Genomic DNA, 13,150 nt, shown 5'->3' with positions numbered 1-13,150 from the left:
CGCTCAGCAGCGGTACCCTGGTTGCGGAGGGACGCGGTGAGTACCTACAGCCACTGCGACCCAAGAAGGGAAAGCCTCAACGTCTTCCTCTCGGAGTCCTGCCCACTTCGGATCTGCCCGGACTGGCTCAGATGCGTCGTTTAAACAGGGGGCTGGCACTCCAGAGAGGAGGGGGCGCTGCAGGTTAATTGATAGCCACGGAAGCACCTAGGCGCCCCATGGGCGGAGCCGGAACCGCCAGCTCGGTCTGACCCTTGTCTTTTCTCTCCTCTTCCCTCTCCCACCCCTCACTCCCGGAAAGCGAGGGCTGAGGTAGGGGCAGATAGACCACCAGACAGGAGGAGAAGGACAGGGGTACAGATGGAGAGACCAGGACACAGAGTACAAAAGACTGGCAGGAGAGAAGAGGAGAGAAACAGAGAGGGACAGAGAAAGGGAGAAACAGGAGAACCTAGGCGCCCGCCGGCCTGGCTGCCCAGAGCCCGATTTCCCTCCTTCCCTGACCCTTCAGTTCCACTGCAAATCCACAGAAGCAGGTTTGCGAGCTCGAAGACCTTTGCTCCACAGCCACACGCAGCACCGGGGCTGCGCCTCTGGCGCTTAGGTCTGGGGGTCTGAGCCTGGGACCGGCAAATCGCGCTCAGTCTCGGAGACTGCAACTCTCGGAGTACGCGCGGCAGGAAACTTCTGCTGCCCAATTTCTTCCCCAGCTTTGGCATCCCCGAAGGCACTACCTGCCCTCGGCACAAGCTCTCTCGTCTTCCACTTCGACCTCGAGGTGAAGAAAGAGGCTGGCAAGGGCTCTGCGCGTCGCTGGTGTGGGGAGGAGAGCAGGCTGCCCCTCGCTTCTGCAGGGAGTTTTCCCAGCCAGGAAAAGGGAGGGGGGTGTTTCAGGAATTTCAGTGCCTTCACCTAGCGACTGACACACGTCGTGTGTGTGGGAAGGCGTCTCGCTGTTTTCGGGACTCACCAGAGAGCATCGCCAACCAGAACGGCCCACCCAGGGTGTCGAGTCTTGGTAGGGAAATCAGACACTGCGGCATTCCCGGCCCACGGGCCTTGTGGCATATAACAATTTATATATTTATGATTTCTAATTTTATTATAAAATAAAAGCAGAAATATTTCCCGAAGAACATTCACATGAGGGCATTACGGGGAGACGGCAAGTCGGCGGCCGGGGGAGGGGGGCGCGCTCAGCCGGGAGCGCTGTGGCCACAGTCCCGGGAGGAAGAGAGCGGTGTGGCGGGGCCTCGCCAAGAGACAAGGACGAGGGGCGGACGACGAGGCGGCGGTTAGGTGCTTCTGTGGCGCTGCCCTTTCTCTCTCACTTAAGTTACTAGGCGAAAAGCTGACACCTGCAGCTCCCACAGACCCACAGGGACAAGGGAAAGGGCCTCTGGAGATGGCCTAGGTTCAAAGGCCCTTTCTTTTCTCTCCTCTTCCCTCTCCCACCGCCGACTCCGGTAAAGCGAGGGCCAGAGGTAGGGGCAGATAGACTACCGGACAGGAGGAGAAGGACAGGGGTACAGATGGAGGGACCAGGACACAGAGTACAAGAGACTGGCAGGAGAGAAGAGGGGAGAAACAGAGAGGGAGAGAGAAAGGGAGAGACAGAAGGAGAGAGTGAACGGTGGCAAGCCAGAAATCTAGAAGAAAAGAGACAAGCAATACAAAGAGAGGGAGAAAGAGAGAAAGCAGAAAAAGGAAAAGAGAAGGAAGGGAAAGGAAGAGGAAAGGGGGAAAAGGCAAGGCAAGAGAGGGGAAAAGAAAGGAAGAGACAGAGGGAGAGAGAGAATGACAGTGGTATATAATTTATTCCCTTCTGTGGTTTAAGACCCAGTCTCCAGCCCCAAAAGGATCCCAAAAGTAACTTGTTGAAAATAAATCCCAAACAAGGACCAACATAGGCAGCTATCCGCCCTACCCGGTTGTTCTACCCGCTCAGCCTGCGGGTCTTTCAGTACCTGGTGGGGCCGCAGGGGCGGGGCGCCCCTGGACACTGCCACTCTCAGGTCCCCAGTGTCAAGCCACAAAAGGCAAGCTCATCAAGGCAAACGGGTTCTAGGAGCCCAGGTCCACGAGGTTGGCTGACATGGGGTTAAGGATGGAGTCCTGCAGGCCATGGTGGTGTTGCAGTGGGTCCGCTCCACCTCCGCCTGGCACCGGCACTGGCACTGCGCTGGGGCCCGGAGGGTGGCCCAGGCTGTGCAGGGACGGCAGCCCAGGTGGCGGCGGGCTGAGCAGCAGTGCCGGGCTGGATGAGTGGTCTGGCGTCCCCGATGGAGTCTTCTCATCCTCCGAGCTGCCTAACACTGACTTGCCGCTGCCATTCAGAGGGTTGTGGCTGTTAGAATTGGAGTTCTCGTTGTTCTCCCTGCAAGTGTGGGAGCAAAGCAGCGGGGTCAGCAGGGACATCGAGACCACCCAGAGCCATCTCGGTCGCAGTCAGAGCCAGTCACCAGCCTCAGGAGACAGATCCCAGGCTTGTGGCCTGCGGGTGTTTTCGGTTTCTACCATTTCCTCGATCTGGTCTGGGTTCTTTCTGCCCATTCTCTTCATCTCTCAACACCCAATTTCTCTTGCCCCTCTCCCCTTATCGTCCCCACCTCTCATGCCCTCAATCTCATCAATATCTTTTCTGTATTTCCTCTTTTCCTCCTTCCCAATATTTCTTTTCAGGAACACAGGGGAAGGCAAACAGGGTTCCCTGAAGTTGTGGGGTGAGCAGGGAGGAGGAGATGATGCCTGGATTTTCAGATCACTCTAGGCTCCTCAAGCCAGGTTTGCTGAGTAGACGTGGGGCTAGGAGGTTAAGGAACCCTGGGTCCCAGGTTAAGGGATTTAGGGCCTCTCACAAGCCTTCATTTCCGTTTGCTTTTTCTGCCCGAGGGAGACCCCTGGCTGGGAGATAGGATCCTGGGGCTAAGCGTTCTTTCCCTGTAGCTCCAAACTGGGCAGCCCTGTGAGGGCTCTCCTTGCTGGGCCTAGAGACAAGGGTCCAAGGATAGAGGACTCCCTTTCCATGGTGGTACAGTGAAAACATCAGCTAGGGGACCAGAAGCTTGGGGGATAAAGGGCAGCCCCTGGGAGAAGGCCGAGACTTTTCCATTGTAACCAGCCACTCCGGGAATCTGCAGCTCTCATCGGGGCCTGGTCTGAGAACCCAGGTTTTCAGGAGCCTGAACACATGCCAGTTTGCATGGAGGGGGACTCAGCAGAGAGACCCCACCTCCTTCTATGCTTTTGACTGACAGCTCCTCCCCAGATTTGGATATTTAAAATCCTGGATATGATCTCTTGTCACCAGCTTCCAGGAGGGCTTTTCTTTCTGCTTTCCTGGGAGGGAACTTCCCACAGGGCTGGCAGCTGAGACCTCACCATCGTGGATACTCCAACCTCAGGGTCTCAGACACCTGGGAGTATCTGAGCGTGCAGCACTCCCCCTAAGATGTTTCTGGTTCAGCACCCCCACCTCTGACCCTGATCATTCAAACTCAGGGTGGAACACACCCCATATCACCAACCCCAGGTGTCCTGTTTTCCTCTTACTCCAGTCTGGATTCTGTTCCCATAATCAGTTTCTCTCCAGATTTGGGGTCCTGAGGGGTTATAGGACAGGTAGTGGCAAGGGCCTAATGATCAACCTTTAGGCTGGTTCAGGAAGTCCTGGTTTACCTGAGGACATCCAACTCCCAGCCCCTCTGTGGCTCTCAGCTCACTGCAGACATTCTGACCTATCCATCAGAGGTAGGGCCCAAGGAGAGCGGCATCAAGGGCCTGGAGTGCCAGGGAAGGGCAGCTATCTCTAGCAAGGCAGAAAACAGGGCATGTATCTCTTCTCTCCCAGAACTGACACTTCCTCCCTTTCACCTCTGGATCCTTTCTAAGGGGATAAAGGACCCGCCATCAACTCCCACATCTGACAAAGAAAATTCATGGCCAGGCTTTTCCCTATCCAGGTCAAACTAGGGAAGTTCCAGTCCCAGTCCCAGTCCCGACCCCATCACACTTTGGTCTGGAGCTGAGTAAGGCTGGGGGGAATTGCCGGGAAGCACCACCAGCAAGAAATCCGCAAAATCTGCTTTCACCTGGGCCCAAACCCCTCCGTTCTGAGGATGACCAGACCTACTGTGCCTGCTTCACAGGGGATCCAGGCCTACAGTCCTGCACTGCTCCGAAGCTCTCTGCTTCTCCACCCTTTTCCTGTAGCGACCGAGTGGTTAGTTGACAACTTCCTGAATTGCTCTGCCCGCTTTAGACAAATCCCTGCTCGCCGGGTCTCCGGCATAGAAAGGCCTAAGCATCGTCCGAGTCAGGCCGGGCTGCAGCTGGGCTGTGGCTGGGGCTGGGGGCCCAGTTTAGGCCTCTCCGGGGAACGGGCAGAAGCCCTGCGAACCCCTCCCTTGGGCCCCGGGGAGCCGGCGCCGAAGAAGGTCTACTTACTCGTACCTTTCCTTGGCCTCGGCCGCCCGGTCGCGCTGCCGCCGGTTCTTGAACCAGTTGCTGACCTGTGTGGTGGTGAGGCCCGTGGCCTCCGCAAGCTCGCGCTTCTCGCGGGGTGAAGGGTAGGGGTTGTGCGCGTACCACTCGCGCAGCACGCTGCGACTCTTTTCCTTGAAGCAGTAGCTGGTCTCCTCGCCGTCCCAGATGGAGCGCGGCAGCGGGAATTTGCGGCGCACGCGGTATTTGCCCACGGCGCCCAGGGGTCGGCCGCGCAGCTTCTCCGCCTCGATGTAGTGTGCCTTGAGCCACAGCTGCTGCAGCTTGGCGTGGTTGTGCGGCGAGAACTGGTGGCTCTCCAGGATCTTGTAGAGCTCGCGGAAGTTGCCGCGGTGGAAGGCCACCACGGCCTTAGCCTTGAGCACGCTTTCATTCTTGTGGAGGTGCTCGCAGGCGGGCAGCGACCACAGGAAGCGGCCCAGCCGCTCGATGTTGCCGCCCTGCTGCAGCACCTCGCACACGCACGCCACTTGCTCCTGCGTGAAGCCGAAGGTGGGCAGCATGGACATGGTGCCGGCTGTGTCCGCGCCCGCCCGCGCGCGCCCTCACCGGGCCGCGCGATCCCGCATGGAAGCTTCCCCGCCGGGCCGTCCGGGCCGAGAGGCGGGCGGGGAGGGCTCCGTGACCCGGCGCTGGCCCCTGGTGAGCTCCGAGTCACTGTAGTAAGTCCCCGCGCCGGCCGCGGGTCCCGCGCAGCTCCGCGCCCACACCACCCGCTTGCCTCGCCCAAGCCCTCGCCCAAGCCCGGGGGCCGCCCGGGGCGCCGCTCCGCATGCTCCGCGCCCGCCCGCCGTTCCCTCGCTCGCTTCTCACTCGTTCTCCCTCCGGTCTAGCTCGCTCGCAGCTTTTTTAATAATATTATTCTAAGCGGGCATGAGGCGCGGCGGCCGGCGCCCTGATTGGTCCGGTTATCTGACCCGGGGCCTGCCAGTGCCAGACAATAGTCGGAGTCAAATTATTCGCCATAGAGACGCTGTCAGTCACTGGTAACCCGAGCCTCGGCGGGCCGGGCCGCTCTCCCCCGCCCGCTCCGCTGACAGATCGCCCCGCTCCGCGCAAAACGGAGGGCGGCTCGACTGGAGCCTGGGGCGCTCTGAGAGCCTGGGAGGCGGAGAGGGGCCGGGTTGGGGCCGGCAGCGGTGGAGATTGACGGGGCGAATGCCCAAAGAAGGAGGGAGGAGGAGGACAGGAGAGCAGGGGGAGCGGGCGAAGACGAAAAGGGGTGGGTCGAGGTGGGGAGGGAGGAGGAGAGAAGAGAAGGCGGAGACCGTTTAAGGGGGTGTCCGGGAGGAAGGGGAGAGAGAGGGGTGGAAGGACCCTCCCGAGGAAGAAAGTTTGGGCAGCTTTCGCTAGGAGAGGGCTCTGCAGCCTCACCCAGGCCCTGCCGGGTTCCCCTTCTCCCCAGGTCGCCGCGTCCCTCCCAGGCTCTCTGTACACCGGGCACATTCTACCCTGGCGCAGGCCAGTGGGCTTGGAGAGTTTGGACGTGCTCGGGTGCCTCCCAAAGACTTGATTTTTTCTGCTGACAGCGCCCCACCCCCCATCCTAGAAACTCTGGACCCAGCGGTCCTCGAGGGAAAAGGGGAGGGAGTAGAAGAAAGAAGTGGGGAAGATTTGGCAGTGGCCGCAGGCGGACGCCGGAGAATCGACTTCCCGGAGGATCCCGCCTTTCCTCCCTCTCCTAGCCCCGCTGGCTGCCTGGCGGCCTGTACCGCCCCAACTCTGCGCTTTCTGCTTCTGGCCGGGCGGGGACTCAGACTTAACCCCACGGGTCCCACAGCCCGAGCAGTGCCAGGCGGTTCCGTGTGGCCTCTATGGAAGCTGACTCTGGCCGGCAGCTGCGACGCAGAAAGCGGGACGGCGCAGACCCGCAGTCTGCCCACCAGGGCGTGGGAGAGGGGCGAGGGCAGGGACTCTAGGACGGTGGTGGCGCTTTCCCAGTGGGTGGTCAGGGAGGAGAACGGAGGCAAGATTTCCAGTCTTCCCGCTTCTCCGCTGGGGCGGGGCTCGGCTCGGCTCCTGGCCACTCCAGCCTGGGATGAGGTGCTTTAAAAGGGGGTCCTGTTTTTTTGCTTCTGTCAGGGAGCCAGTGGAAACACGTGGTGCTGATCCTGTGGGAAAAGGGCTCGCACAAAGGTGGGAAAACTGAGGGTGGGGGTGTTCTTGCTCTACGTTTTGAAAAACCCGAGGCTTAGCTCCTTCCCGGACATGTCCTTTCCACTTCGGTTTCCTCCTCTTCCCCCCTCAGCTGCTGCAAGCCAGGAGCTCCCAGGGCCATTCTCGGTGCCGAGACCCTAGCCCACACAAATCCTCGGCTCTGCCCTCAGCCAGCCTAGGACTATGTAACTCGAGTCTAGGCCAGTTTCTTCTTTCCCACCCTTTTGTACTTTCTAGTGAGTTTGTGCTAGGAGCACTGGAATGGGAGTCTAGAGCCCTGGGTTCAACTTTTGGCTTTGCTTGGTGTATATGGTAAGGCATATATTTATTCCTTTGTGTTTATTTCCTTCTCTGCAAGATTTCAAAAATTTTCCCTCTGCTCCAGCATTCCGGAAGTCCTTTGGGAGTGTTGTAGGCATGAGAGAGTGGAACCCTGGGACTCCTCTTAAGACTTTAGCTTCCAGGGGCCTACCCTGGCGTGTTGAATGAGGCCACAGGGCTGATGAAGTAAGCCCAAGGCCAGTGCGGGTGCAGAAAGGGGCAGCTTTCTGCAGAAATCCAGGTGGCATCTTTCAAGTCTGCATCTGTAGGCTGGGAGGGGGTCTGCTGTGTCCAGGACACCCTATCCAGAGTCCTGTGCACTGCCGCACAGGGGCTGCCCTAGAGTTGGATCTAAGGACCGGGAGACATGGAGAAGAATTTATCACAGACTGTGATGAGGTTCAAAGCCCACTTTGCTGACCTCCAACAAAAGTGCAACTTACTCTTTTCAGTTCCTCTTCTTCAGCTACTTGGTTAAAAGGATTCAGCTGACTGGCTGGGCCCAGCCCTGGCAATGGCCATCTTACATCTTAGCGTGCTTAGGCTGGGATTGTAGAGGAGCATCCTGGTCTGATGTGGGTGAGTGAGACCAGGCAGTCACTTCCTGGTTTGAGACCCTGGGCCAGTCCCGGGTCCACTGTTCTTCATTCTCTTCCAGTATTAGATTGAAGCCTGGGTAACCTCTTAAGTTCGTGCTGGTTCTGGGCTGGGGTGGGTCTAAGAACAGTAACCTTGAAAAAGCGTACAATCTCTGCAGCCTCAGCCACAGCCTTCACCATGAATGTGTCACTCCTCCGACCCATGGAGCTTTAAGATTCAACTTCCCCCAGGACTGGGTCCAGCCCATGTTCAGTGAAAGCAGATTTTTCTGGAGCTTCACACTCCTCCAAGTGCTGCCCTCTTTGCAGCCTCTGGGCCCTAAGCCCGAGTCAGACCTGCCAAGAGCCTCCAGGCAATGCTCAGCAGCACAGGGAGAACAGAGCAGACATAGGGCCTGCCGCCGTGGATAACATAGTGTGTGCCATATGAAAAGTCATTACTGAGGAAGCACTGAAAACCTGGAGCACCATTACCTGATGTATGGGTGTGTGTCAATATGCCCCTGGTTCTCCTCCTCCCCCATGTATGTAAAAAACTGGCTCCAGCAGGTGTGGGCCAGAACCTCTTAGTAGCAGCAGTAGATGGGTGCCTGCCCTAAAAAGGTTACATGCTGAATGAGGGTCTCCCCACACTCCCCAGCCCCTTCCCTGCCTGGCCCATTCCCCAATAGTCTTTGCCAAAGAACAGAATACTTGGGAGGTGTCTGGATGAGGATTTAATAGCCAATGACAATCTCAGCCCCCTAGTTGCAGTGCCCAAAGCAGTTGCTGAGAGGCCTGCGGGGTGCTCAAACTGAAACTTTCGGGTCTACCTCACTCCAATCTCCGGAATCCCTGTCCTCCTTCCTGTTCCAAAACCCATTCCCAAGAGGCTTGCACTTGCTTTTTATCCAGCACAAACGGGAGAAACTCCATGGCTAGGGGGAGAAACCTTTTCGGAACCATGGAAATTTGGGCTTTACTGAAATGCCTCCTTTCACCTCCAAGCTTCCCTGAAGTCCTTGGGAGGATGAGACTTTCTGGAAAGCAGCAGCAGCAGGGGTGGGTGGGTGCTCCCCAGTGATCTCAGGCTGATGGAATAGCTTTGTCTCAGACAAATTGTCAGGGACAGTTTGGGGTCTTTGTGCCTGGAGTTGGGCAGGAAGCTCCTAGGACAGAGCCCGAAGGCACCTACTGTCCGGCACCCATTGAGCAGCCCAGGGCTGGCACACCGCGCCCACCGGGGGCATTTCTGGGAAAAGGGAGAAGGCAGCCCACTGGCCTCCCGAGGGCTTCCCTGGTTTTGGAATGGGGTCGTTTCGGAAAGAATAGGGTAATCTAGGAAGAAGGAGCTGCTCTCTGGCTATTTCCAAGGCCAGCGGATGGGAAGGCCTTTGTTCTGGGCAAACCAGAAACCTTGTTTGTGACAAAGGGAAAAAGAGAAGGGGGCGGGTGCCCGGTGCCAAGTCAGGGAACCAGGGGTATTTTTTGGTTTTTTTTTTTTTTTGGTTTACTTTTTATTTTTCCAGCCTATAAAGGCGGCAGAAATCCCCTAGGCAGACTCCGGCCCTGGCGCCGCCCGCCTCGGGCTGTCCATGCAGCTCCGCACCTCGGGCTCTGGGATGCCCCGGCCTGGGTGGAGGCTCTCCGCCCTCTCCCAGCTCCGAGCGCCCCAGCCGGGATGGGCCGGGCGCGATCCCCAGACAGTCCCCGAGTTCTCTGGGCCTGGGCGACGCGTTTCGTTGAAAGCGGGCAGGTGGTGCCCGACGGGGCGGCGCTGAGGCTCCGGTGCCTCCCCACCCGCCCCTCGCACCTGCGGGGTCTGTCGGGTCCCGGCGGACGCAACCAGCTACTCGCAAACCCTGCACCCGCGGTTTTCCGTATTATCCGACGAGGGGCAGGTCAGGGCGAGGCCAATTGGCTCACACGAATTCTCCGTGTCGGAGAACGCGTCCCGCGGCGCTCCGAGCCCGGGCAAGGTTGCGAGGCGCTGGGCTCCGGGCGGCCGCACTCCTGGAACCAAGCGAACCGCGGCGTCGGCCGTGCCGCACGTGGCTGGCGCAGTCACAGGCCCGGAGAGCTGGAGCAACGGAGTCCCTGGGGTCATCGCCACCCCTCTGCCCTCCGGGCCTTTACCTTGAGACCCACACGGCAGCCTGGAGGACCCACACGATACAACGGTTTAGAGGCCACGGGCTCACGGGGGATCTTGTTCAAACGAAAATAATGAGCACAGGGGCTCGGGGCCAGCCTGGAGACCCGCAAAGAGGCGAATCGGCTCGGGCGGCGCCGGGACCAGTCGGGATTTGGGGCGGGTATCTGGGTCTGGGCTCTGGCAGCCTTCCTGCGACCCTCGGCCCTGCGTCCCCGCCCGCGGTCCCGCCTTAGTCCTGGAGTCCCTTCCTGGGCCCCTTCGCCTGGGTGCGGAGGGGCGCGAGCGCGGCGGGCAGGGCCACGGCGCGAGGGGCCGGGCTCGCAGCTTTGGATTCAGGGAGCCGCCGAACTCCACCACCGGGTTGTTTTGCAGCCGGGCAGTGGAGGGGCTGCGTGTCCCGGGCCCTGTAGCTCCACCAGGTCTTCAAGCCAGCGCCCCCACGCGGCGGGCCCAGAGTTCAGGCCGGAGGGAATGCGCGCTCGGCTCCCCGCAGGCCTGTAGCCCAGGAGGGAGAGGACGCGGAGAGGGCCTGCTGTTCTTCCCTCCTCACCCCAGCACTGACCCGCCTGCGCTGGCATGGAGGGTTCGAAAAGCGAGGCGCGCCCGCGAAGAGCGAGACCTCGGAGACAGAAACACACAGAACCCAGAGGTGCACTAGGTTGCCAGACGGTCTGATCACAGGATTATTGGGGAGATAGACGCTAGCTTTTCTCCATCTCACGTTTCCCCTGCAACGTCTGGGTGCCCAGGTAATGTTTGAATGGATGTCTGAATGACCAATCGGGTTTGACTGACAGCAACAGCTGGGAAGTGACCAGGCCAATAGGAGAATGGCCCTCTTCCTCCTCTTTCCTCCTGCTCTTCTCTCCCAGCCCCGCTCTTACCCTCCCCTTCCTTGGAGGGTAAGTCTCAGAGAGTGGACGCTTTCCTTCAACCAGGAGTCCTGGGTGCTGGAGTCTCCCCATGGCCCGAGGAGCTACAGACTGAACTCACTGCCTTTAGAAATTCCAGGTCTAACTGCCTATAGCATCACCAGGTTCCCATGGTTCTCGACCCAGACCCACTGCTTTCTGCATTAAAGAAACTTTTCTAAGTAGAGTTATTCTAATTTTTCTGGGGCTGCCGTCTTCCGTTGCATTTCCTTAGTTACTTTACAAAAATCCTCTGTAGGCAACGAGTAGATCAGGTTTCCTGTTAGAAGTGACTCTCTTCTTCTTCTTCTTCTTTCCATTACCTGAAAGAAACTCTATCCTGTCGTAGGGATTCCTGGCTTGGCACTTCTCTCTCTCGTGGTATCTATTTTTATTACCATTAATTACAATGCATCAGCCCGACTCATCAGTGATACCCCCTCCTGTCTGGCTGGTGACTACTGTTGGCTCTACCCATTCGGGTAGCGCCTGGGCAAGAGGCCACTCCCACCCGGCCATTGGAGGCAGCCACAGAAGGGTTTCTACCGAGTTCTACATTTTTAAAGGGAACCTAGAAAAAGCCAGCATTGTTCTTAACTTGGAAATCCAATGCTTTACTTTGTTGTCTCTGAATTAAGGCTAAAACCCAGGGGCTGTTTCTTACAGAAGAATATGTGCTAATTAATTTATGCACAGTGCTGTGAGAACACTCTAATGAAGTAGGCAGAAACAAGATACAGCCCTCCTGGGGAGGGCAGATTGCTCAGGGAAACCTGTGCATGAGCCTGCTGCAGTGGGACCTGGTCAGAGCCGCAAAGAGGTGTCTTTCTGGTAGCACTGTGGTATTCTGGTTTGTGGTGACAGGTATGGTCAGCTCTCTTTGTTCCAACTCTTGTAATATAGTCACACTATTATAAATGCTCACACACACAGAGAGAAAGGTAGGGTGAGTAAAGTGGAGAACGTGGGGTTTGGTGTGAGGCAGGCCTGGGTTATTGACCCAGACCCACCCCTTTTGTAAGTTACTCAATCTTGGAGCCTTATTTTGTGCATTTGTAAAATGGGGAGTTTAGAGCCCAGTGTTTGGCACGCAGTAAGCATTTAATAAATACAATTGTTGAATTGAATACAACCACTTTGGGGATTAGAGAGAAAGGTTATGAAACATCTGGTAAGTAGTACTCAGTAATTGACGCTATTGTCACTAGGGCTGTGATCATGATAGTGTGTTTAGAGTTGCATACAATTAGTGTTATTTCAGAAAGCACCTGACTTCAATGTCGAAAAACAGATGGACTTTCAAGGTGAAAATTATTATCAAGACTGTGTTATATTCCCAGACCTGGACTAAGCACCCTGGGAAATGCTGAGATACGTGACTGGAGGTCCTTGGGGGCAGTTGGAAAGACAGGAATGGGTACAACAGGAGACCACCTTGGCATCTATGGTTCACCATCCACAGCAACCATGGAGAGAGTATGGGCTTTGGAGTCAGGCTATCTGGGTTAAATACTGCCCCTGCCACTTAATAACAGTGTGAGCAAAGGTAAGCGACTTTATCTTATGGAGTCAGTTTCCTGGTCTTGATAGATGGGAGAGGGAATAAAAGTAGATGTAACTGGCGGGGTTTGGTGGCTCGCGCCTGTAATCCCAGAACTTTCGGAGGCAGAAGCAGGCAGATCACTTGAAGCCAGGAGTTCAAGACCAGCCTGGCTAATACGGTGAAACCCGTCTCTGCTGAAGATACAAAAATTAGCTGGGTGTGGGGGTGCATACCTGTAATCCCAGCTACTCGGGAGGCTGAGAATTGCTGGAACCCAGGCGTTGGAGGTTGCAGTGAGCTGAGACACACCCCTGCACTCCAGCCTGGGTGACAAAGCGAGACTGTCTCAAAAAACAAAAACAAAAACAAACAAACAAAAAAAAGAAGAGGTGTAACCAACTCCTTGCTTCCAGGAGTTTGAGAAGAGGAATCAAGCTAATGTATGTGAGAAGGCTGGATTCTCTGTTTGGAGACAAAGTGGAGAACTTCAGCTGCCATCATGTTTTACATTATCTGATAGTATTTCCAGAATTTTGGTCACATTAGAATAATTCTCAGAAAGCAAAAGGCAGCTACATACCAGTGTGGCATTGCATATTTCGATGGGGTTGAGATGAAGTTTTCTGCTTCTATTGTGTTTGTTCCCAGGACTGAATACAAAGCAGAATTCATACTGAAGGCTCTGTAGGTGTGTGTGGACTGTGATTGTAACCAAGAGAAAATAAAGTGACTCCGCTTCCCTTCCCTAACTCCATCATCAGACCCTGAGCCTTCTGAGCCTTGAGATAGAGCCAGGTATATCTGTTGAAATAAAAAATAGCTTCCACTAATAGAGTATCTTCTATGCACAAAATGGTATACTAAGGTAGAGTGGGTACAATAATCCTGTAATGTGGATATTATCAGCCTTTAAGATGAGGAGACAGGTTTAGAGAGGTTAAGCAACTTGCCCAAAGTCATACAGCTGGTTAGGAGCCTCTGG

The 13,150-nt window shown here is 56.5% G+C and overlaps 1 protein-coding gene across 2 annotated transcripts; it reads right to left on the bottom strand.

The window, feature by feature from the left end:
• Window positions 1-1,062: 1,062 nt before the first annotated feature.
• On the bottom strand, window positions 1,063-5,404 carry SIX2 (SIX homeobox 2). Of its 2 annotated transcripts, none has more exons than XM_033175818.1 (2): window positions 4,447-5,404; window positions 1,063-2,377 (listed from the first exon to the last, which is right to left on the bottom strand). In XM_033175818.1, exons 1-2 carry the CDS (start codon window positions 5,010-5,012, stop codon window positions 2,065-2,067), a joined length of 879 nt encoding a protein of 292 aa, XP_033031709.1. In that variant the 5' UTR covers window positions 5,013-5,404; the 3' UTR covers window positions 1,063-2,064. The 2 variants fall into 2 exon arrangements, with proteins under 2 accessions (XP_033031709.1, XP_033031710.1); XM_033175819.1 differs by having other exon boundaries at window positions 4,453-5,404.
• Between the last annotated feature and the right edge of the window lie 7,746 nt (window positions 5,405-13,150).

The sequence above is a fragment of the Trachypithecus francoisi genome, unplaced genomic scaffold, assembly GCF_009764315.1.
Source record: "Trachypithecus francoisi isolate TF-2019V2 unplaced genomic scaffold, Tfra_2.0 Lachesis_group17, whole genome shotgun sequence".
Lineage (NCBI taxonomy): Eukaryota > Metazoa > Chordata > Mammalia > Primates > Cercopithecidae > Trachypithecus > Trachypithecus francoisi.
The sequence above is the reverse complement of the archived record's forward strand: the minus strand, read 5'-3'. Positions and strand labels throughout refer to the sequence as shown.